The sequence below is a fragment of the Pygocentrus nattereri genome, chromosome 11, assembly GCF_015220715.1.
Source record: "Pygocentrus nattereri isolate fPygNat1 chromosome 11, fPygNat1.pri, whole genome shotgun sequence".
Taxonomy (NCBI): Eukaryota; Metazoa; Chordata; class Actinopteri; order Characiformes; family Serrasalmidae; genus Pygocentrus; species Pygocentrus nattereri.
Window position 1 is genome coordinate 4264600 of NC_051221.1, and position 25513 is coordinate 4290112.

Here is a 25513-nt window from a genome sequence, read left to right on the forward strand (position 1 = left end):
TGTAATGCTCTACAGGGAGCGTAGGGGGGGCGATACGGCTTCTACTGTAATAGACTGTAATGCTCTACAGGGAGCGTAGGGGGCGATACGGCTTCTACTGTAATAGACTGTAATGCTCTACAGGGAGCGTAGGGGGCGATACGGCTTCTACTGTAATAGACTGTAATGCTCTACAGGGAGCGTAGGGGGGCGATACGGCTTCTACTGTAATAGACTGTAATGCGCTACAGGGAGCGTAGGGGGCGATACGGCTTCTACTGTAATAGACTAATGCGCTACAGGGAGCGTAGGGGGCGATACGGCTTCTACTGTAATAGACTGTAATGCTCTACAGGGAGCGTAGGGGGCGATACGGCTTCTACTGTAATAGACTGTAATGCTCTACAGGGAGCGTAGGGGGCGATACGGCTTCTACTGTAATAGACTGTAATGCTCTACAGGGAGCGTAGGGGGCGATACGGCTTCTACTGTAATAGACTGTAATGCTCTACAGGGAGCGTACGGGGCGATACGGCTACAGTAACGCTGTCGTTATGTGAAGTTTGTGTTTATTTTATTGAGCTAATCTTACCCCCCCCTCCCCCTCCTCGTTTTCCTCTCTCCCTCTGTCTGTCTCAGCTGGTGGGCTGTACCAATAAGATCATGAAGGGGGAGACGATGCGTCCATCCAGCCGCGTGTCTCTGATGGTTCTGTGTGAAACTCACCGCTCACACATGGTCAAACACCACTGCTGCCCGGGCTGCGGATACTTCTGCCTATCTGTACGTTTATAAAATAAAAGTCCTTGGTAATCCTCAGAGTCGCAAGCTGTATTTCTGAGTAAATGACTAGGCGTCAGAGGTCAGAAGGGACTTTGCTCTGCCTGTTGTAGTAATAATAACAATAATAATAAAAATAACTATTATTGATTTTATTATTATTATTACTATTATTTGTTTTATTATTAATGTTATTGTTATTATTGTATATGTATGAATATGAGTTGTGTATTAACGTTCAGGGGACGTTTCTGGAGTGCTGTCCGGACGTTCGTATTGCTCACCGCTTCCACCGCGGCTGTGTGTCGGTGTTGGGCAGTGGGCGGAGCCGCTGTGGAGCAGGCGGCGGTCTGCTGTTCTGCCCGCACTGTGGAGAGGACGCATCCGAGGCCCAGGAGGTCACCATCCCCCCCGCAACACCGTCACCAGGGGCAACCGTAGTCACAGCAACCGCCTCCTCGACAACAACCACACCCTCGCTCCTCCCGTCCACGCTCACCGTGGCAACTGCTGCGCTTAGCAACGAGAAGAGGACCGGCGAACCAATCAGGTGAGAGAAAAGTGCTGCAGTTCTCTTGCTGAAAGGACACATCATTACTATTATTAGTGTTATATTCCTTTATTATATATATATATATATATATATATATATATATATATATATATATATATATATCATTTATTTGTTTATTGTTTTTTAACTCAGTGCAAGGATGCATTGGCGTGGTGAGGCAAGAAAGGGGGTGGAGCCTCAGTTACAGACTCCCAGTGCTGCGGCTGGAGGAGGTGTGGTCGAAGATGTGGTTGCCCAGGGTGATGGGGGCGTGGACAGTGTTGGCCCCTCCCTCGTTCTGCCCAATGGAAAGCCAGTCTGCCCCAGTGCACTTCCTCCAGGCGACAGGAGGGCGGCGCTACAGAGAGCGATTCTCACCCAGGATACCGAGAGGTAACCCGAACATGTGCACGCTAACGTGTGCGGTTAACTGTAAATCTAATTGATATGTAGCTACGTCATGAATTATATTACATCACATAGTTAAATGATTATGCCATTTAAATAGCGTCTGTAAAAAAGTTATTACAGCGTATCTGGACTCTGCAGGGCTAAGATAGACAGTGCAGTGCATACCGCCTTCTGATTGGTTGACTGGGTTCTTTGACATTCTCAAGAAAAAAATCTGTGGCCTTTTTCTGCGTCCTGATTGGTCAGGAAGAAGAAGCTGAGGTTCCACCCGCGCCAGCTTTATCCAGCAGCCAAGCAGGGGGAGGTCCAGAAAGTTCTGCTCATGCTCAGTATGTTCCTACCAATCCACCAATCAGCACTCTCCACGTGAGCGCACCGACTTTGAGCTCATTGTAACTGACAAACCACTTTCTGATGTTCAACAACTTAAGCAACTTAAGTCTCCCCTCGAGCCACAGGCTGCGCGTATTCAGACAACATAGCTGTGAACCGTCGTGATCAGGGACACCAGGCCCTGTAGTGTTTTAACTATTCGAACAATACATGATGCACGTCTCTCTCTCTCTCTCTCTCTTAGTGGAAGGTATAGATCCAGCATTTCAGCCTGATTCTCAGAATCGCCGGTCTGCTCTTCACGCTGCAGCTCAGCGTGGCCTGCTGGACGTCTGCTACCTGCTCATACAGGTACACTGTTACTCATCGTCTAAATGAGGTGTGATTTGAGATTTCGTGATGCAGTGCTGATGTGCATGTTTCGTAATGAATAGTAGTTGGATTATAGTGAGTTCAGTGGTTTGCACCCCTAGTTCCACTGTTTATTTGTTTGTTTGTTTGTTTGTTTGTTTAGTGGTTGTGGCTGTATGTCGTAGCGATGTGCACACGCTACACGTTATCTAGTCCTCCAGTTTCCTGCCAGTCTTATGCACGCATTAACCAGTCAGTCAGAATCTGAGTTTGGCTGTTTGTAATCTGAGGTTTAAATATGAGTCAGAAGCTTCTTTATTAACAGAGCTCAGCAGGTTGCTGTTGGTTTTGTTTTGGTGTATGTAGGCGGGCGCTAAGTTGGACGCTCAGGATAAAAGTCTGAGGACCCCTCTGCTGGAGGCCATCATGAACAACCAGGTGGAGGTGGCCCGCTTCCTGATGCAGAACGGAGCGTGTGTTTACCACGTAGTGAGTATTCACACACTGATGCGCTCGGCCAGTAAACCGGGCAGCATCGCGGGCGTCCGCTCGCGTTTTAGTAGTGCACTGACGACGGCACAGCCAAACAGATACTGCCCCTGCCTTCAGTGCCCCACTGCCCCTCCCTTCAGTGCCCCACTGCCCCTGCTTTCAGTGCCCCACTGCCCCTGCCTTCAGTGCCCCACTGCCCCTGCCTTCAGTGCCCCACTGCCCCTGCTTTCAGTGCCCCACTGCCCCTCCCTTCAGTGCCCTCACTGCGCCTCCCTTCAGTGCCCCACTGCCCCCCCCCTTCAGTGCCCCACTCCCCCGTCTCTCTCTCTCTCTCGCTCTCTCTCTCTCTCGCTCTCTCTCTCTCTCGCTCTCTCTCTCTCGCTCTCTCCCTCTCCCTATCTTACACACACACTCTCTCTCTCTCTCTCTCTCTCTCTCTCTCTCTCTCTCTCTCTCTCTCTCGCTCGCTCTCTCCCTCTCCCTATCTTACACACACACTCGCTCTCTCTCTCTCTCTCTCTCTCTCTCTCTCTCTCTCTCTCTCTCTCTCTCTCCCTCTCTCTCTCTCTCAGGAGGAAGATGGCTCCACTGGTCTTCATCACGCTGCTAAACTGGGGAATCTGGAAATCATCACTCTTTTACTGAACACTGGTCAGGTGGACATAAACGCTCAGGTACGGCCTGGACTGATGGCTTCACATTCGACCCGTTGATTCAGTTTAATCCAGTCTAATTCAGCAGATATTTATTGATATATTTTAAATATACCATATGATGATAATTCATATAATGTCATAAAACAGCAATAATAGTAATAATGCTAATAAAAGTGAGGTAGTTTGTTTCTCTCTCTCTGTAGGACAGTGGTGGATGGACTCCAATAATCTGGGCTGCTGAACACAGACACACTGACATAATCAGAGCGCTACTGAACCGGGGGGCCGACGTCACACTCAAAGACAAGGTAACCCCCCGGTCGAGCCCAACCGAGCGGTCTTGTATTGTCACTGTGTTTTCTCGACTGCCTGAGCAGACGACCACTTGCGTCTCGCATAAAGAAAATATCATACATCACACTTCCTTTCCAAGAGAAGAGCTAAAGCAGCTCACTCTCCTCTGCTGTTTAGCTGTTGAGGCTGTTGGAATCCCCGTAGATCTCTCTGATTTGTCCTCTATCGCCCCCTTCAGTACTGAGTCTTTAAACTCAAATCAAATCAAATCAAATTTATTTGTATAGCGCTTTTTACAACGGATGTTGTCACAAAGCAGCTTTACAGGATTTCAGAAAAGACAAAGTTTCCACAGGACTGAAAGAATGTACAGAATGTACAGAAACCCCCCAGTGGGCAAGCCGGGGGCAACAGTGGCAAGGAAAAACTCCCTCAGAACTGAGGAAGAAACCTTGGGAGGAACCAGGCTCACCAGGGGGGACCCATCCTCCTCTGGTCAAACTACCTACAAGTGATTATACTACTAATATTAACAGCAGTAATATTGATATTAGGAATATCTAGGAGTCTATGAGAACATCAGGGTAGGGTGGGCAGCTCATCCAAGGTGGTTGGTGGTAGGCGTGGGCAGCTGGTCTGAAGTGGGTAGCAGGGGGGCTCGGCAGTCAGTCGTCCTTCAGTGTCCAGCCGGACATGTGGGCAGTTGTATACTCGGACAAAAAGCAGGTAAATGGGATTAGTTTTGTTCTATCCGTTTGTATATAAACAGGGAATGTAAACATTTACAGAGTGTGGCTAACGACTCCGGCAGATCTGACAACATAAACCACAGCAACATAACAACGCGCAGTTAGTTTGGACAGAAACGTCTAATAACATGAAATCTGTGGATCTGCAACCAAGTGATGCCTTACTTTTGAATGGTAGTGTGAACACATTATTGTTACAATAATCACAATAATAATGATAATTAAACTTGGTGGAACAATAATAATAATTGTGATTTAAAGAGTCATCAGATTTCAAAGCACCATATTATTACATCGGTGAGGTGCCTAGGAACCAATCACAATCCATCCAGTTACTAACATGTCCAAGAAAAGGCCACCAGCATCACCAGATCTCGCGCTGTGTGACTTTTTTGTGCGGGTATGTTAAAGATTCTGTTTATTTGCCACCCCACAGCACTGGATGATCTCTGAAATCGCACTGAAAGAGCTGTGAGGGCGGAGACACCCGACATGCTCGGTCGAGTCTGGGACGAGTTTGACTAGGAGGCTCATACAGACTTTATGCTCATTTAAACCATTTACAGTTCCCTGCATCGATCTGTAATGATGTAAAATCATTGAAAGCAGATGAATCTTTTTGAATGACTGTTTATAACTTTGTTTTTCTTTGAAATCTGATGAGATGAGCTTTAAAATGACTTGGAGTGCTCCTAAAGTTCTCCTTTAACTTCCGCTAAAGTTTGAGGTCTTGCTCTGTCGCTCCGTCAGTAATATGCCGATTAACTCTAGAAGCTCCTAAAGCAACATGTGCCAGCACAGAAATCGATGGACATCATGAGTGGCAGTTTAATGAATTTCACGTCGTTAATTAAACCCGAAAAATCTGTTTATCTCTGTGTTGTAGGAGATGAATGTTTGTCTGCACTGGGCGTCGTTCGCGGGCAGTGTGGAGATCGCTGAGCTGGTTCTGAATGCGGGCTGCCCGCTCTCGAGCGTAAACCTGCACGGAGACACGCCGCTGCACATCGCTGCCCGAGAAGGATACAACGACTGCGTCACGTCAGTACAGATTGCTTATTTACATGATGGTGGTTGGTTAGTGTAGTGGGTAACACCTCTGCCTTCTACGCTGTAGACCGGGGTTCAATCCCCCGAACGGGGCAAACACCCTACACTATATCAATAAGAGTCCTTGGGCAAGACTCCTAACACCGCCTTGGCCTACCTGTGTAAAAATTATCAAATTGTAAGTCGCTCTGGATCAGAGCGTCAGCCAAATGCCCTAAATGTAATGTAAATGGATTAAAATCTGGTTAAGTTCATTTAGATGGACGTCGTCCTGTCGGGGTTTCATCCCGCCGCTGTTTGCGCGTCACTGCAGGTTGTTCCTGTCTCGCGGAGCGGACATTGACGTGATGAACAGGGAAGGAGACACGCCCCTCTCCCTGGCGCGCCCTGATTCGCCGGTTTGGGTGGCGCTGCAGATCAACAGGAAGCTGCGCAGAGGAATAGCCAATCGGATCGTCCGAACAGAGAGGATCATCTGCAGGTGACGTTCAGAGTCTCTCGGTAGATTCGTTTCAGCCCAGGGTTGCCAGGTGTACAGTTTTCTCACCAAACTGGGCTACTTTGTAAATGCTAGATTCTTAGGTTGTGTAGACAGTAACTGTGATTTTTTTAAAACTTGAATAGTGGATCTTCTCGTTGGCCTTTATTTCCTTACTTAGTGTTTGGAAGCGTTGGTGACCTTTTAGACTTATAGAACAGTTTTCACAGACTTGGCTTGTTATGCACTATTTACCACATATTTGTCACCTGTTTATCACATTTTGTCATGAAACTCATGAAAAATTCCAATTAATTAATTAGCACAAGTTGTGATACTAGGCTACAAAGCTTGTCATATTCGGGTAATGTTACTAAAAGGATGCACTCGTCCCTACAATTTCAGTGTCCCCCAGTTTTATTCAAATGAATGTAAGCAACATTTAAAGTCATTAAACTTGCAAACAGCGCTTAATCAAAGCAACACACTCATTAGTTTTGCTGTAGTTTAAATGTTGAAGGACGTTCAGGTGAAGAAGCCATTGTTTAAGAGACCCTTATTAGTCCCACAACGGGGAAATTTCACCTCCGCATTTAACCCATCCGTGAAGTGAAACACCACACACACACTAGTGAAAACACACACACTAGGGGGCAGTGAGCACACTTGCCCGGAGCGGTGGGCAGCCCAATCCGCAGCGCCCGGGGAGCAGTTGGGGGTTAGGTTTCTTGTTCAAGGACACCTCAGTCAGTGCTGTCGGCTCTGGGGATCGAACTGGCTGGTTCCCCAACCTCCAACGACCTGACTGCCCCAATTTGGTGGAGGCATGTAGCTGAGCTGAAAGACAAAAAGCAGTTTAGCTGTAAATCTTTAGTGTAAAACGTTGATGTAACTCGCTGAGTTCCTGATGTTCATCTTCATTTATCAAAGGTATTTTATTCACAGTGGAACTGGATGTGGAGCTCTAAGTTAACAATGCAATAAAGACTTGGTTCGTAGGCTAAAGCGACTATAAAACACACTGTTAAACGGGGGGGTTTCCTGTCTCATCACTGCTCAGACTCGTTTTAGTTTTGCACGGTTTTAACTCTGACAAACTGGATCCTGACCAGAGACCATGAGATGTGAGACATTAACCTAGATGTGCAGGTTAGCTGTGGTTCTCTGTGTGACTGTGTCTGGTTCTGTGTTTTAGTGATATAGCTCAGGGCTATGAGAACATTCCCATTCCCTGTGTGAACGGAGTGGATGATGAAGGCTGTCCATCTGATTATAAATACATCGCCGAGAACTGCGAGACATCCGCCATGAACATCGACCGCAACATCACCCACCTACAGGTACACAGACACACCTGACAGCACCGCGACATCACCCACCTACAGGTGCACAGACACACCTGACAGCACCGCGACATCACCCACCTACAGGTGCACAGACACACCTGACAGCACCGCGACATCACCCCCCTACAGGTACACAGACACACCTGACAGCACCGCGACATCACCCACCTACAGGTGCACAGACACACCTGACAGCACCGCGACATCACCCCCCTACAGGTACACAGACACACCTGACAGCACCGCGACATCACCCACCTACAGGTACACAGACACACCTGACAGCACCGCAACATCACCCACCTACAGGTACACAGACACACCTGACAGCACCGCAACATCACCCACCTACAGGTGCACAGACACACCTGACAGCACCGCAACATCACCCACCTACAGGTACACAGACACACCTGACAGCACCGCAACATCACCCACCTACAGGTGCACAGACACACCTGACAGCACCGCGACATCACCCACCTACAGGTGCACAGACACACCTGACAGCACCGCGACATCACCCACCTACAGGTACACAGACACACCTGACAGCACCGCGACATCACCCACCTACAGGTACACAGACACACCTGACAGCACCGTGACATCACCCACCTACAGGTACACAGACACACCTGACAGCACCGCGACATCACCCACCTACAGGTACACAGACACACCTGACAGCACCGCGACATCACCCACCTACAGGTGCACAGACACACCTGACAGCACCGCGACATCACCCACCTACAGGTACACAGACACACCTGACAGCACCGCGACATCACCCACCTACAGGTACACAGACACACCTGACAGCACCGCGACATCACCCACCTACAGGTGCACAGACACACCTGACAGCACCGCGACATCACCCACCTACAGGTGCACAGACACACCTGACAGCACCGCAACATCACCCACCTACAGGTACACAGACACACCTGACAGCACCGCGACATCACCCACCTACAGGTGCAGACACACCTGACAGCACCGCGACATCACCCACCTACAGGTGCAGACACACCTGACAGCACCGCGACATCACCCACCTACAGGTGCAGACACACCTGACAGCACCGCGACATCACCCACCTACAGGTGCACAGACACACCTGACAGCACCGCAACATCACCCACCTACAGGTGCAAAGACACACCTGACAGCACCGCAACATCACCCACCTACAGGTACACAGACACACCTGACAGCACCGCAAAATCACCCACCTACAGGTGCACAGACACACCTGACAGCACCGCAAAATCACCCACCTACAGGTGCACAGACACACCTGACAGCACCGCGACATCACCCACCTACAGGTACACAGACACACCTGACAGCACCGCGACATCACCCACCTACAGGTACACAGACACACCTGACAGCACCGCGACATCACCCACCTACAGGTACACAGACACACCTGACAGCACCGCGACATCACCCACCTACAGGTACACAGACACACCTGACAGCACCGCGACATCACCCACCTACAGGTACACAGACACACCTGACAGCACCGCGACATCACCCACCTACAGGTACACAGACACACCTGACAGCACCGCGACATCACCCACCTACAGGTACACAGACACACCTGACAGCACCGCGACATCACCCACCTACAGGTACACAGACACACCTGACAGCACCGCGACATCACCCACCTACAGGTACACAGACACACCTGACAGCACCGCGACATCACCCACCTACAGGTACACAGACACACCTGACAGCACCGCAACATCACCCACCTACAGGTACACAGACACACCTGACAGCACCGCGACATCACCCACCTACAGGTACACAGACACACCTGACAGCACCGCGACATCACCCACCTACAGGTACACAGACACACCTGACAGCACCGCGACATCACCCACCTACAGGTACACAGACACACCTGACAGCACCGCGACATCACCCACCTACAGGTACACAGACACACCTGACAGCACCGCGACATCACCCACCTACAGGTACACAGACACACCTGACAGCACCGCGACATCACCCACCTACAGGTACACAGACACACCTGACAGCACCGCGACATCACCCACCTACAGGTACACAGACACACCTGACAGCACCGCAACATCACCCACCTACAGGTACACAGACACACCTGACAGCACCGTAACATCACCCACGTGTTTAATTAAACCTATATACTCCATCCACCCCCAGACACACACACACACACACACACACACATACATTACTCCCCCACCCAAGCAAACGCACACAAACACACACAGTACTCATACATTTAGGATCCTGGGGGCAGGCATGTTGCCGGGGGTCGATGAGGTCGACTCGCTGTCATGGCCTCACTCGTCTCCTGACGACTGTCTGTCCCTCAGTTTTTACTGCACAAAAAAATAAAAAATTAAACCTATTGAATGTAATTTGCTGGGTGATTTAGATTGTTTTGATAGAGCAGTTCAGCATGAACAGTAGGTTTTCCTTTTGGTGTAATTCTAAGAGAGCAAACTGATACTGTGATCTGTTTGGAAAGCAGTGTGATATTGAATTTTGTCTCCCAGCTCCAGATGATCTAGAACTAGTTTAGTAAATCTCCAGGACTAAGACTAAGCATCCCAGCTTTAATGTCAATCTGAATGTGTGGCACTGTAATAATGCTTGTGTTTGCTGTAGCACTGTAGCTGCACTGATGACTGCTCCTCCAGTAACTGCCTGTGTGGACAGCTCAGCATCCGCTGCTGGTACGACAAGGTAAAATACCACTTGGGTTTTGCTAAACTGAAGAAACAGGAAGAGGAAGGTTGGGTCATTAAAGTGTCCTGCAGTACATTTAAGTACATTTAAAAGCCAGTCCTTTTGTACTTTAACTTAAGCGCAGTCTCGCAGCGCCACCTAGTGTACAGAAGACGCAGCTGTTCAAGAGTTCAAGCCTTCGCTGCTGATGATCGTTTTCTTTCTGTCATGTGATGTTTTTATTGATGAAAGATGTAACCGTGCCTGTGTCTGCAGGACCAGCGCCTCCTGCAGGAGTTCAATAAGATCGAGCCTCCTCTGATCTTTGAGTGTAACCTGGCGTGTTCCTGTTATAAATCCTGTAAGAACAGGGTGGTGCAGGCGGGAATAAAGTGAGTTGAATCACCGTTCATTCCGTCTCCGTTTCCCCTCATTAGTACAGTGACTGAACACCTGGTCTGTTTGTGTCAGGGTGCGTTTACAGCTCTATCGTACTGAGAAGATGGGCTGGGGGGTCAGAGCGCTACAGGACATTCCACAGGGCAGCTTCATCTGCGAGTGAGTGAATCTCTCTCTCTCTCTCTCTCTCTCTCTGACTGATGTTCACCTGATCTAGTTAATGTGGAATACTTTTCCTGATTTATTTAACCTGGAATAATTCTCCTGGCCTAGTATTCCTGGACTAGTTCACCTGGTCTGGTACTCGTGGTCTAGTTCTCCTGGAATGGTTCTCTTGGCCTAATTCACCTGCTCTAGTTCTCCTTTCTTGACTAATTTTTCAGTTCATTGTTTTTGTTCTAATACTGTATGTATTTGTACAGGTATGTCGGAGAGCTGATCTCTGATGCAGAAGCTGATGTGAGAGAAGACGATTCATATCTGTTTGATCTGGACAACAAGGTAACACCTGATTAACACTGCAGCTTAAACCTGAACACCTGTTTAATAGAGCAGGTTAAACCTGCTCACTGTTTGATAGAGCGGATTAAACCTGAACACCTGTTTAATAGAGCGGATTATACCTGAACAACTGTTTAATAGAGCGGATTAAACCTGAACACCTGTTTAATAGAGCGGATTAAACCGGAACACCTGTTTAATAGAGCGGATTAAACCGGAACACCTGTTTAATAGAGTACATCAACAGACTTATTCTTTCTGTTTTTCTGTCTTCCTTTGCAGGATGGTGAGGTGTACTGCATCGACGCCCGTTACTATGGTAACATAAGTCGCTTTATTAATCATCTGTGTGACCCCAACATCATCCCTGTGCGCGTGTTCATGCTCCATCAGGACCTGCGCTTCCCCCGCATCGCCTTCTTCAGCTCCAGAGACATACTAACAGGACAGGAGCTCGGGTAATGGGATTCCCTTATAGCAGTGGTACACTGTGCTCAAAAGTATGTGGACACCTGACTGCCACGCTTACATGAGCTCTCTGGACATTCCATTCCAAAACAAGAGGCATTAATATGGAGTTGGTCCCCTTTGCAGCTGTAAAAGCCTCCACTCCTTTGGGAAGCTTCTACATGTTGAAGAGTGTCTCTGGGAATTTGTGCACGTTTCAGTCAGAAGAGCATTTGTGAGGTCAGACACTGATGTTGGACGAGAGGTTCTGACTCACAATCTCTGTTCTAGTTCATCCCAAAGGTGGTCAGTGGGGTTGAGATCAGGGCTCTGTTCAGGCCACTGGAGTTCCTCCACACCAATCTGGTCAATCCATGTCTTTATGGAGCTGCTTTGTACACAGTGGCTCAGTCACGCTGGAACAGGAAAGGCTCTTCCCTAAACTGCTGACACAAATAGAGCAGCTTAAACCTGAACACCTGTTTAATAGAGCAGCTTGAACCTGAACACCTGTTTAATAGAGCGGATTAAACCTGCTCACTGTTTAATAGAGCAGGTTAAACCTGCTCACAAAGCTGGAAGTGTTTAACTGTGTAAAATGTCTTTGTGCTATAGCATCAGCATCACCCTTCACTGGAACGGAGGGGCCCACCCCTACAAAACAGCCCCAGCCCATCATCCCTCCTCCACCAAACTCCACCAAACCAGATTCATCCATCAGATTGCCAGATAGAGAAATGTGATTCATCACTCCAGAGAACGTTTCCACTGCTCCAGAGTAGAGTGGCCTTGCTTTACACCACTGCAGCCAACACTTGGCATTGCACAGTGAACTTGGGTGCAGCTTCTCAGCCGTGAAAACCCATTTTGTGAAGCTCCCGAAGAACAGTTCTTGCGCGGATGTTGTTTGGTAGTGAGTAATACAACAGAGGATACACAATAGGTGGTCTTGCTCATTGAGTTTGCGTAGTCTACCACTTCATGGCTGAGCTGTTTTGCATACATTTCACATTCACAGCACTTACAGTTGTCCAGGGCAGTTCTAGCAGGGCAGACATTTCATGAACTGACTAGTGGTATGCGGTGTCCACATACTCTTAAATTGGATAAATGAAGGGTTTCGCGTAGAACTGTGAATTTAACAGCTGCTATATTGAGGGTCTCACTGCTGCTCTTCTTCCCTTTGTCTCTGTCTGTCAGGTTTGATTATGGAGATCGATTCTGGGACATTAAGAGTAAATACTTCACGTGTCAGTGTGGCTCAGAGAAATGTAAACATTCAGCCGAAGCCATCGCACTGGAGCAGAGCCGGCTGGCCCGCATGGAGACATGTCCAGAGTCGGGGAGTGAACCTGCGCTAAGCATTGTGGGAAACTCGTAAACCCTGAGCGAGTCTGGAAACTCCTGAACCTCCTGCAGCCCTACAGAGTCGACTCGACCTGAGCGGAGCCCTTCTACAGCTGAACATGAGCAATTCAGACAGTTAAAGTGACAGTTTGGCCACAGTTGAACTGTCCCAGTTTACCCGCTTAGTGTAGCCGATCAGCCGAGTCACATTTGGCGTCGGACGTTTACTTCTTTAGTTTTTCGTTCTTTAGGCTGATGTAACCTTAAACACCACCAATTAGCACAGCACCAGCCTAAAGCCACAAGTCATGTGGAGCTGGTTAGTGATCTCTAAAAATACTTTATTTTTCTTTTGTTTTTACTGCGGTCCACTTTTCTGATTGGCTGTGCCTCAATCAAAAGGCTGAAACACTATTAACATCAGTGGTAGCTTTTACAGGCTGAATAGGAGGAGGTATGTAAATGAGCTGTGTTTTTTGGTGACATCACAAAAGCAGTGCATTAAAAATGAGCTGTTACTGTGCCTTTGGGAGTGGTATATGTAAATGAGCTCTAATGGTGTTGGATTGACCTGTAGAGGCTTTTATAAGAGCTTCTCGGCCACAAGCAGAAGCTGTTTGAGTGAGAAAGGACTGAAGTGAGGCTTTAACGTGTCGAGTTTGGAGTGGTCAGGTACGTCCGATCGAACTCAGTGGCCTGCAGTGTGAATGAAAAGGTGCCTCACGTGGGTCAACAGTTGTTATTTAGTCAATTCTGGTCAACAATTAAAGTAAAACTTCACCGATTTCTGTGAGAAAAAAAAAAAGTATTTTCTTCTACACGTCTGGAGGAATGACAGGCCAGTACGTTACATCTCACTGTACCAGACTGTCCACTGCCGTATTTCACATATGATAAAACTAGAACTATGCAGTGCCATACCCTGCATGAGAGAGACGCCACAGAGCCACTTTCAGTTCTCCAAAAGAACCCTTTAATGCCCCTTTTGGTCCCTGTCTCTATTTGCTGCACCTGTACAGTCAGTTACTATGGGCTATATTTACTGTAGTTCTATATATAGTAAATATTTACCGTGTTACTGTATTTCAACCCAATTCACTGAACCTGAGCAACAAAAAACCTTTATAACGGACATTTTTCTCTGTTTATAACATTTACATAGGTTTAAGAACCAAAAATGATGCTCTGTTCTGATTGGCTCTGCCTCACTCAAAGAAGAGTGCGGGCTGAATAACATCAGTGTGAGTGGGCGGGGCTAAACTGCTTAATTCTGATTAAGTTTGAAGAAGTTTATGCAAATGTGTGGTTGACTTGTGACATCGCAGAAATTCAGAACAGGCTGTTTTTGCAGGGGGTTCTAAGGTTCTTTATGAAAGAAAATGGTTCTATATAGAACAACGAACACTCGAGGAACCCTTTCCATGATTAAAGGATGCTGTGTAGCACCAGAACGGGTTCTTCTACTGTTACAGTTTCAGAAAAAAAAAAAAAAACAAGCCTTTTTTGGTGCTATATGGAACATCAGAGAAGTTCTATGTACAACACGTTCTCCGTCAATCTGAAGAACTTTTTCATAATGCAAAGAACTCTTGAATCATGCATTTCTTTTTTACTTCAGAAGAATCGAAGAAGAATCGTTTGTTTTAAATGTGTACGTTTTTAAGAAAAAACCTATGACTAGTTTAGAACTTTTATATGGAAGAACTCTGAAGAACACTTTTTGGTTCTGTTGTAAGAGTGGAACAGCAAGTAGGTCGTTTTTGAGATTATTTTGTGCTGTTTGGAGAAAGGAGGTTTTATCTTTTTCTCCTTCACGATTGAGGAGATTGAAAAACGCTGCATTGTTCCATTTAAAAGGTTCTTTAGGGAACCAAAAGTGGTTTCTTACAGCGTCACTCCCAGCACCTCCTACTAGCTGTGGCGTTTCTCAGAAATTCTAGAAGCCTTAAGTGCTTTATCTCTCTGAAATGACTGAGTATCAAAATACGTGATGTACAGTCGTTTGCAAATGTTTGTGCACCCCTGGTTACATGTATATTTTGTTGGTTTTCAGAGTGAAAATAAGTGAACGTGCTCTCTCCAGAGAACTTCTGCACGTTCTGCACAATCACTGTTTATTTACTGAATCTGTCACACTGGGGAACAAAACGTTATGGCACACTTTGTTTTAGATTTTATTATTTTTTCCCGTTATGCTAAACCTGGCCAATAAATATAAAATGAGCACTAAATTTAGCAGGAAAGCTCATGTTTTAGGCATGTTCTCTGCAGAGCAGTGGTCACCAGCCCTCCTCCTGGAGATCTGCTGTCCTGCAGAGTTTAGTTTTAACCTGCATCTTATAAACTGCCTCCACTTCCCTCACACTAATGCGTCTGATCCAGCCGAAGCTGAGCAGCTGGACTGAGTGCGGCAGGTTGTGGATGGAACTGGACTCAGCAGGATGGTCGATCTCCAGGGCCAGGGTTGGTGACCACTGCTGTAGAAGATGAGCTAACTTGTTTTCAGACTGTATCAGTGCCATGAGCTCATTTAAGGAACGTTCAGCCTGTCGTTTTGGACCGTCGTGTTTGCTTCTCTTTATATGAAGATTGAGTTGTATGAGTTGAGTATGACTGTGTTTTCATTATTATTATTAGTTTTTAATAAATATGATTTTGATACAGCGGTGCGTCTCTTACTGATTATTTTGCTTATTGCTGTTCAACACTGTTTGTACCATTGTCTTATCATCACCACCTGGAATACCGTAGCAATGTCCTAGCAACACCTTAGCGACCACCTGGAATACCATTGCAGTGCCCTAGCCGCACCTTGGCAACCACCTGGGGTACCATGTTAATGGCCTAGCAACACCTTAGCAACCACTGGGGCTGCCATATCAGCATCTTAGTAATCAGCTAGGATTCCGTAGCAATGCTTTAGCAACACCTTAGCGACCACCTGGAGTACCATTGCAGTGCCCTAGCAACACCGTAGCAACCACCTGGGGTACCATGTTAATGGCCTAGCAACACTTTATCAACCACTGGGGATGCCATAGCAATGCCCTAGTAACACCTTAGCAACCCCATGGAATATCATAACAGTGCCCTAGCAACACCTTAGTAACCGCTTGGGGTACCATATTAACGGCCTAGCAACACCTTAGCAACCACTGGGGCTGCCATATCAGCATCTTAGCAATCAGCTGGGATTCCATAGCAATGCTTTAGCATCACCATAGTGACCACCTGGAATACCATTACAGTGCCCTAGCAACACCTTAGCAACCACCTGGAATACCGTAGCAATGCCCTAGCAACACCTTAGCAACCACCTGGAATACCATAGCAGTGCCCTAGCAATAGCTTAGTAGACCACCTGGGGTACCATATAGATGGCCTAGCAACATCTTAGCACAAATTTTCTGTTTCTAGTTGAAGTTGACTGAGTGCCACAGGACGGTCATGTTTCAGTAGAATGGTTTACAGCACCGTAAACACAGTAAATATTTCCGCCTGAGATTGTTTATCTTTTTAAGAAGCATAAGTGAGTGAGTATTTGTTTACCATGGGTTGGTGGTGATATGAGAATTGCAGGCTTATGTGTACAGCAGGAACAAGGAAATGCACTGAATTAGAGAAACAGACAGAGGTTCATTAAATCATAAACAACTAAAAATCTCTGATAATGAAGTGTTAATATTTAACCAGTGAGGCTTAAAATAGCTCAGAACTGAAGAAGCACAAGGTGGGTGTTTCTATTAAACTGGCCGGTGAGAGGAAGCACAAGGTGGGTGTTTCTAATAAAGTGGCCAGTGAGAGGAAGCACAAGGTGGGTGTTTCTAATAAAGTGGCCAGTGAGAGGAAGCACAAGGTGGGTGTTTCTAATAAAGTGGCCAGTGAACGGAAGCACAAGGTGTTTCTAATAAAGTGGCCAGTGAGTGGAAGCACAAGGTGGGTGTTTCTAATAAAGTGGTCAGTCAGTGGAAGCACAAGGTGGGTGTTTCTAATAAAGTGGCCAGTGAGTGGAAGCACAAGGTGAGTGTTTCTAATAAAGTGGCCAGTGAGTAGAAGCACAAGGTGGGTGTTTCTAATAAAGTGGCCAGTGAGTGGGAGCACAAGGTGGGTGTTTCTGATAAAGTGGCCAGTGGGTTGCCATAACCAGCAGAGGGCGCAGGGGAGTCGGGTTTGTGGATGTGGGTGTGGTTGCCAGGTGAGCGGCCTCGGCTGGCAGGTGCTCGGTGACGTCACTGGCCTGGTAACCGCTACGGAGAAGAGATTTGAGGAGGAACTGAGGCAGAGAGCAGGTGAAGTGGCCCGGCTCGTTTGGGCTGTTTCGCGGTTTCAGCCCAGGGTTTGATGTTTTAGAGGCAGCTTGTTTTCTGCCCCAGCGCGAGATGGGAAAGAAGAAGGACGAGCCGAGCTCCGAGTACGGTGAGTGAAGCGGTCCAAGGCCGGGAGCTGGTCAGAGGCAGGTCAGATCTCGGCGCGGGTCGCCAGGCCGGCGTCGCTGAGCTCTCCCTGGTAGCGCTCCTGCCGTGGATGCGGAGCAGGTGTTGTGTTTTCAGCCTCGAGCCAGAAAACCGAGTCATGCGGTGTCTCAGCAGATTCGTCCTCAGATGTGGAGGCAGCAGCTTAAATCCGCTGACTCCACTCTCCAGACGGAGTCAGCCGAGCGCAGGGAAAGGTCTGAGGTCAGAACCACTTGGAGATGAATCTCCCCTTAATTCCCTCTCCGAGGTGTAAACAGAGATCCAGAGGTTTGGAGTGAAAGGGTTCAGATCTCTTCACAGCGGTGGTGATGGGAACCAGGCGTCACCATGACTACAACACACATATAGACACTTTATTTACCATCCAGAACCACCAGAGAACCTACACGAGTCTTCTGAGCGCATATGGAATGCTGAGGATGATGGAGTTTAATTCCTATCCATGTTTGTTTGTCATGAGAACTGAAGCACTCCTAAAAATGATGGTTCTTTAAGGGTTCTTCAGTGAAGAAAATGGTTCTATATCGAAGCATGAGCGCTCAAAGTAATGAAAGTATTTTGCATTGTTAAATGGATCTTCAGATTGATGGGGAATGTGCTCTAGATGGTTCTACATGGAACCTTTTTCAAAAGGGTTCTGTATAGCACCAAAAAAGTTTTTCCTATTGTGATGAGCTTGATAGCATAACAGTAGAAGAACTCTGCCAAGAACCCTTTAAATGTGCAACAGGTTCCTTGATTGTCAGTGGTTCTACACTCTTAAAGATGGTTCTTTAGTCAAGAAAGTGGTTCCATATAGGACCATGAACCCTTTGCGCGGTCAGGGGTTTTTCTCTATTGTTACAAGTTAAAGAACTCTACTGTTTTTTGCTATTATGTGGAACTCTTTGCTTTGAGTACATATAGAACCATTTTCTTCACTAAAGAACCCATGAAGAACCACCATTTGAGTGTGTACATTTTTGAGACATTCTTTGTTTCAGAAGACAAACACAAAGTCCAGCTGTGTGCTGGACTTACTACAGCACAGTCCAGCGTTTCTAAAGGTAGATGTTTCAGTCGAGCTGGTGCTGTGTTACTGTGTTATCTGGAGTGTGGGTCTCTGGGAATGTCACTGCTCTAGATGTAGACCTCACTAGCCTGGTTGTGATGAGCAGATCCTCGTTATCCTGCTGTGGCTGTGAAGGTTTAGTAGTAAATATGTGGCCAGTGCGTGGAAGTAGGTGTTTCTAATAAAGTGGCTTCAGGAGTTTAGTAATAAACGTTCTCCTCTGAGTCACTGTGCCGTGGAAACCGAAGAAACCTGGCTGCTTCCTGAAGCTGGTGAGGTCCAGCAGAGCCTTGATGTTCTGATCTACTTTGCATGTGATTCAGAAACGCACTAGTTCCCCTCGTTCTCCCGGTGCAGAGGCCGTGCTCTGCCTCAGAAAGTTCTACAGCCAGACTGAAGTGAAATTTCCTGTAATCCGTCCCGTAACTGCAACATTCCGTGGAAAAACACAGTGATGAGGTGTGATCCGAGCGCAGCTGCACCCTGTATAGCGCCATAAAGATGAGGCACAAGATTCCAGCGCTCTGCTCCTTCCTGCATCTTCACTGTCTCTCTTTCAGGATTTCATATACAGTAAAAACACCCCCGTCGTGTTTCTGACATTTTTCCATGATGTTCTAAGTTTAAAAAAAATTATTTTCAATGTTTTTTTCCAGTATGTTAAATATAATCATCAAATGAAGAGCAACTGTGCTATAAACTCTGAGCACATAGAAGCTCTACATTGTGTATTTGAGGTTGTGTAAGGGCTAGATATTCAAGGGTTCTTTAGTAAAGAAAATGGCTCCCTATAGAACCATCAACACGCAAAGGACGTGCGTGGTTAAAGCGTTCTTTGGATTGATGGGGAATGTGTTGTCGATGGTTCTGTATAGCACCTCTCTGAAAGGTTCCATGTTGCACCCAAAAAGGTTCTTATTTTGAGACAAGCTTGACATTGTAACAATAGAAGAACCCTTATTTGGTGCCATATAGAATTTTTCATCTACAGCACATTCCTCATCAATCTGAAGAACCTGAGAGTCCATGGTTCTGTATAGGCCCATTTTCTTTACTAAGGAACCTTTTGAAGGATCTTTTTTTAAGTGTGTTTGGAGCATATAAAGGACAGTCTCTTATAAATGTGTAGAGCTCTAGACTGTGTGTGTTTGGGATGTATAATGGTCCTGGACACTCTTTGGGATGGGTAGGAGCTCTAGACTGTGTGTGTTTGGGATGTAGAATAATAGTTCTGGGCTCTCTTTGGGATGGATAATGGGTCTAGACTGTGTTTGGGATGTATAATGGTTCTGGACTATGTGTGTCTGGGATGTATAATGGTCCTGGACACTCTTTGGGATGGGTAAGAGCTCTAGACTGTGTGTTTGGCATGTGTAATGGTCCTGGACTCTCTTTGGGACAGGTAATGGGTCTAGACGGTGTTTGTTTGGGATGTATAATGGTTCTGGACTCTCTTTGGGACAGGTAATGGGTCTAGACTGTTTGGGATGTATAATGGTTCTGGACTCTCTTTGGGACAGGTAATGGCTCTAGACTGTGTGTTTGGGATGTATTATGGTTCTGGACTCTCTTTGGGATAGATAATGGCTCTAGACTGTGTGTTTGGGATGTATAATGGTTCTGGACTCTCTTTGGGATAGGTAATGGGTCTAGACTGTGTGTGTTTGGGATGTATAATGGTTCTGGACTCTCTTTGGGACAGGTAATGGGTCTAGACTGTGTTTGTTTGGGATGTATAATGGTTCTGGACTCTCTTTGGGACAGGTAATGGGTCTAGACTGTGTTTGTTTGGGATGTATAATTGTTCTGTACTCTCTTTGGGACAGGTAATGGGTCTAGACTGTGTTTGTTTGGGATGTATAATTGTTCTGTACTCTCTTTGGGACAGGTAATGGCTCTAGACTGTATTTGTTTGGGATGTATAATTGTTCTGTACTCTCTTTGGGACAGGTAATGGCTCTAGACTGTATTTGTTTGGGATGTATAATGGTTCTGGAATCTCTTTGGGACAGGTAATGGGTCTAGACTGTTTGGGATGTATAGTGGTTCTGGACTCTCTTTGGGACAGGTAATGGGTCTAGACTGTGTGTTTGGGATGTATTATGGTTCTGGACTCTCTTTGGGATAGGTAATGGCTCTAGACTGTGTGTTTGGGATGTATTATGGTTCTGGACTCTCTTTGGAATAGGTAATGGGTCTAGACTGTGTTTGTTGGGGATGCATAATGGTTCTGGACTCTCTTTGGGACAGGTAATGGGTCTAGACTGTGTTTGTTTGGGATGTATAATGGTTCTGGACTCTCTTTGGGACAGGTAATGGGTCTAGACTGTGTTTGTTTGGGATGCATAATGGTTCTGGACTCTCTTTGGGACAGGTAATGGGTCTAGACGGTGTTTGTTTGGGATGTATAATGGTTCTGGACTCTCTTTGGGACAGGTAATGGCTCTAGACTGTGTGTTTGGGATGTATTATGGTTCTGGACTCTCTTTGGGATAGATAATGGCTCTAGACTGTGTGTTTGGGATGTATAATGGTTCTGGACTCTCTTTGGGATAGGTAATGGGTCTAGACTGTGTGTTTGGGATGTATAATGGTTCTGGACTCTCTTTGGGACAGGTAATGGGTCTAGACTGTGTTTGTTTGGGATGTATAATTGTTCTGTACTCTCTTTGGGACAGGTAATGGGTCTAGACTGTGTTTGTTTGGGATGTATAATTGTTCTGTACTCTCTTTGGGACAGGTAATGGCTCTAGACTGTATTTGTTTGGGATGTATAATTGTTCTGTACTCTCTTTGGGACAGGTAATGGCTCTAGACTGTATTTGTTTGGGATGTATAATGGTTCTGGAATCTCTTTGGGACAGGTAATGGGTCTAGACTGTTTGGGATGTATAGTGGTTCTGGACTCTCTTTGGGACAGGTAATGGGTCTAGACTGTGTGTTTGGGATGTATTATGGTTCTGGACTCTCTTTGGGATAGGTAATGGCTCTAGACTGTGTGTTTGGGATGTATTATGGTTCTGGACTCTCTTTGGAATAGGTAATGGGTCTAGACTGTGTTTGTTGGGGATGCATAATGGTTCTGGACTCTCTTTGGGACAGGTAATGGGTCTAGACTGTGTTTGTTTGGGATGTATAATGGTTCTGGACTCTCTTTGGGACAGGTAATGGGTCTAGACTGTGTTTGTTTGGGATGCATAATGGTTCTGGACTCTCTTTGGGACAGGTAATGGGTCTAGACGGTGTTTGTTTGGGATGTATAATGGTTCTGGACTCTCTTTGGGACAGGTAATGGGTCTAGACTGTTTGGGATGTATAATGGTTCTGGACTCTCTTTGGGACAGGTAATGGCTCTAGACTGTGTGTTTGGGATGTATTATGGTTCTGGACTCTCTTTGGGATAGATAATGGCTCTAGACTGTGTGTTTGGGATGTATAATGGTTCTGGACTCTCTTTGGGATAGGTAATGGGTCTAGACTGTGTGTGTTTGGGATGTATAATGGTTCTGGACTCTCTTTGGGACAGGTAATGGCTCTAGACTGTATTTGTTTGGGATGTATAATGGTTCTGGAATCTCTTTGGGACAGGTAATGGGTCTAGACTGTTTGGGATGTATAGTGGTTCTGGACTCTCTTTGGGACAGGTAATGGGTCTAGACTGTGTGTTTGGGATGTATTATGGTTCTGGACTCTCTTTGGGATAGGTAATGGCTCTAGACTGTGTGTTTGGGATGTATTATGGTTCTGGACTCTCTTTGGAATAGGTAATGGGTCTAGACTGTGTTTGTTGGGGATGCATAATGGTTCTGGACTCTCTTTGGGACAGGTAATGGGTCTAGACTGTGTTTGTTTGGGATGTATAATGGTTCTGGACTCTCTTTGGGACAGGTAATGGGTCTAGACTGTGTTTGTTTGGGATGTATAATGGTTCTGGACTCTCTTTGGGACAGGTAATGGGTCTAGACTGTGTTTGTTTGGGATGCATAATGGTTCTGGACTCTCTTTGGGACAGGTAATGGGTCTAGACTGTGTTTGTTTGGGATGCATAATGGTTCTGGACTCTCTTTGGGACAGGTAATGGGTCTAGACTGTGTTTGTTTGGGATGTATAATGGTTCTGGACTCTCTTTGGGACAGGTAATGGGTCTAGACTGTGTTTGTTTGGGATGTATAATGGTTCTGGACTCTCTTTGGGACAGGTAATGGGTCTAGACTGTGTTTGTTTGGGATGCATAATGGTTCTGGACTCTCTTTGGGACAGGTAATGGGTCTAGACTGTGTGTTTTGGATGTATAATGGTTCTGGACTCTCTTTTTGGAACAGGTAAGGACTCTAGACTGTTTTTCTCACATTCCTGTTAAAGCATGTGACTCCCCCCCCCCCCCCCCCCCCAGTTAAAAGTGTCGACACTGCAGTTCTGTATATAATTCCCACATCATGTTTTCCCTCCTGTGTTCCTGATGCGCATGTGTAGCCTGAAGGTGTTCCTGCTGTGTGACTAGGTGGGAACTTTTGTTTCCGTGTGTGTGTTTGTGTGTTTTATGGCTTATGAAAAGCAGTCCTCAGCGTTCCGAGTGGAGACTCCTGAGCTAATGTTTATCAGGAGCTGAAACAGGGCCCTAACGAGGAAGGCTTACTGTAACATGGCCAGTTTGAGGGTGTGGTTTTCATTGGTGCTGACCAAAGTCACCATTGTTGCCTTTCATTGCTGATTGTAAAGTCCCTGACCTTTATATGTTGGTGGCTCCCACAATAGCAGCCTATACAGCAACTGTCAAAAGTTTGGGCACACATATCTTTTAACACAGGTGCGCATGTTTATATTGTTGGTTTCCAGTAAGTTGCTCTATTAAAAGCCTGTCCAGGTTCATTTAGCCAGGCAGTGTTAATGACTGTGCTGTCCTGGGAATAAAGCCAAAGGCCACTCAATTTCCGGCTAAACTGTTCTAGTGGAATGCTGGCTAACTGAGTAACAGAAGATAAACGGGCCTCTGACTGATTGACTGAAGCTAATGTTCAGGATTCTACGCATGGCCTGAAAGCCTACTCAAGACTGTGTCTTTGCGATATGTAAAGGTTCTAGACTTTGTTTAGGGTGTGTAGAGGACCTAGACTCTGGAATGTACACATGCTCCAGATTAAGTGTTTAGGATGTATAAAGATTCTAGACTCTCTGCAATGTGCTCAGACTCTAGTCTATTTTTTGGGGATATGTAAAGATTCTAGACTGTGTTGATGTGTAAAGGTTCTAAACTCTGGAACATGCACATGCTCTAGACTGTGTTTCTGATGTAAAAAGGTTCTAGCCTGTGGCTTTGGGATGTGTAGCGGATGTGAACTCTGGAATGTACAGATGCTCTAGACTATGTTCTAGACTGTGTTTTTGGGGTGTGTAGCAGACATAAACTCTCTGGAATGTACAGATGCTCTAGACTGTGCGCTGGACTAAGTTCTAGACTGTGTTTTTGTGTAGCGGATGTGAACTCTCTGGAATGTACAGATGCTCTAGACTATGCTCTAGACTATATTCTAGACTGTGTTTTTGGGGTGTGTAGCAGACGTAAACTCTCTGGAACGTACAGATGCTCTAGACTGTGCGCTGGACTATGTTCTAGACTGTGTTTTTGGGGCATATAGCAAACGTAAACTCTCTGGAATGTACAGATGCTCTAGACTATGCTCTGGACTATGTTCTAGACTGTGTTTTTGGGGTGTGTAGCAGACGTAAACTCTCTGGAACGTACAGATGCTCTAGACTGTGCGCTGGACTATGTTCTAGACTGTGTTTTTGGGGCATATAGCAAACGTAAACTCTCTGGAATGTACAGATGCTCTAGACTATGCTCTGGACTATGTTCTAGACTGTGTTTTTGTGTAGCGGATGTGAACTCTCTGGAATGTACAGATGCTCTAGACTATATTCTAGACTGTGTTTTTGGGGCATGTAGCAAACGTAAACTCTCTGGAACGTACAGATGCTCTAGACTGTGCGCTGGACTATGTTCTAGACTGTGTTTTTGGGGCATATAGCAAACGTAAACTCTCTGGAATGTACAGATGCTCTAGACTATGCTCTGGACTATGTTCTAGACTGTGTTTCTGGGGCATGTAGCAAACGTAAACTCTCTGGAATGTACAGATGCTCTGGACTATGCTCTAGACTGTGTTTTTGGGGTGTGTAGCAGATGTAAACTCTCTGGAATGTACAGATGCACTAGACTATGCTCTGGACTATGTTCTAGACTGTGTTTTTGGGGTGTGTAGCAGACGTAAACTCTCTGGAACGTACAGATGCTCTAGACTGTGCGCTGGACTATGTTCTAGACTGTGTTTTTGGGGCATATAGCAAACGTAAACTCTCTGGAATGTACAGATGCTCTAGACTATGCTCTGGACTATGTTCTAGACTGTGTTTTTGTGTAGCGGATGTGAACTCTCTGGAATGTACAGATGCTCTAGACTATGCTCTAGACTATATTCTAGACTGTGTTTTTGGGGTGTGTAGCAGACGTAAACTCTCTGGAACATACAGATGCTCTAGACTGCGCTGGACTATGTTCTAGACTGTGTTTTTGGGACATATAGCAAACGTAAACTCTCTGGAATGTACAGATGCTCTAGACTATGCTCTGGACTATGTTCTAGACTGTGTTTTTGGGGCATGTAGCAAACGTAAGCTCTCTGGAATGTACAGATGCTCTGGACTATGCTCTAGACTGTGTTTTTGGGGTGTGTAGCAGATGTAAACTCTCTGGAATGTACAGATGCACTAGACTATGCTCTGGACTATGCTCTAGACTGTGTTTTTGGGGTGTGTAGCAGATGTAAACTCTCTGGAATGTACAGATGCTCTAGGCAGGTGAGTCTGATTAGACACCGTATGAATGTGGGTCTCCAGTACTGAGGGCTGCCCGTAGATCTGATCTCTCATAACGACTCGTTTGGTAAACATGATAAATCACTGTAGTCCCACATTCAGAGAATCCCTGCGCTGATGGGACGGACAGTGTTTCAGACGACTGATTCCGCTTTAATGGAGCTGGAAGCTAATAATAGACAACAATATC

General features: G+C 46.3%; 2 protein-coding genes across 3 annotated transcripts in view; both read left to right on the top strand.

The window, feature by feature from the left end:
* The window catches only part of ehmt2 (euchromatic histone-lysine N-methyltransferase 2), a 36973-nt gene extending 21389 nt beyond the window's left edge, over positions 1-15584 (top strand). Inside the window, exons 12-28 of the mRNA XM_037542838.1 lie at positions 619-762; positions 1002-1309; positions 1466-1705; positions 1970-2052; positions 2301-2407; positions 2774-2896; positions 3472-3573; positions 3759-3863; positions 5485-5639; positions 5962-6129; positions 7322-7466; positions 10168-10245; positions 10504-10619; positions 10699-10785; positions 11049-11127; positions 11410-11585; positions 12775-15584. Of these exons, the coding sequence (XP_037398735.1) occupies positions 619-762; positions 1002-1309; positions 1466-1705; positions 1970-2052; positions 2301-2407; positions 2774-2896; positions 3472-3573; positions 3759-3863; positions 5485-5639; positions 5962-6129; positions 7322-7466; positions 10168-10245; positions 10504-10619; positions 10699-10785; positions 11049-11127; positions 11410-11585; positions 12775-12955 (2397 nt within the window). The 3' untranslated portion in view covers positions 12956-15584. The remainder of the gene's footprint in view (positions 1-618; positions 763-1001; positions 1310-1465; positions 1706-1969; positions 2053-2300; positions 2408-2773; positions 2897-3471; positions 3574-3758; positions 3864-5484; positions 5640-5961; positions 6130-7321; positions 7467-10167; positions 10246-10503; positions 10620-10698; positions 10786-11048; positions 11128-11409; positions 11586-12774) is intronic.
* A 1575-nt stretch (positions 15585-17159) lies between these two features.
* The window catches only part of slc44a4 (solute carrier family 44 member 4), a 41117-nt gene continuing 32763 nt past the window's right edge, over positions 17160-25513 (top strand). For both annotated transcript variants that reach the window (XM_037542996.1, XM_037542997.1), the window contains exon 1: positions 17160-17337. In XM_037542996.1, coding sequence (XP_037398893.1) covers positions 17301-17337 — 37 coding nt within the window. In that variant the 5' untranslated portion in view covers positions 17160-17300. The remainder of the gene's footprint in view (positions 17338-25513) is intronic.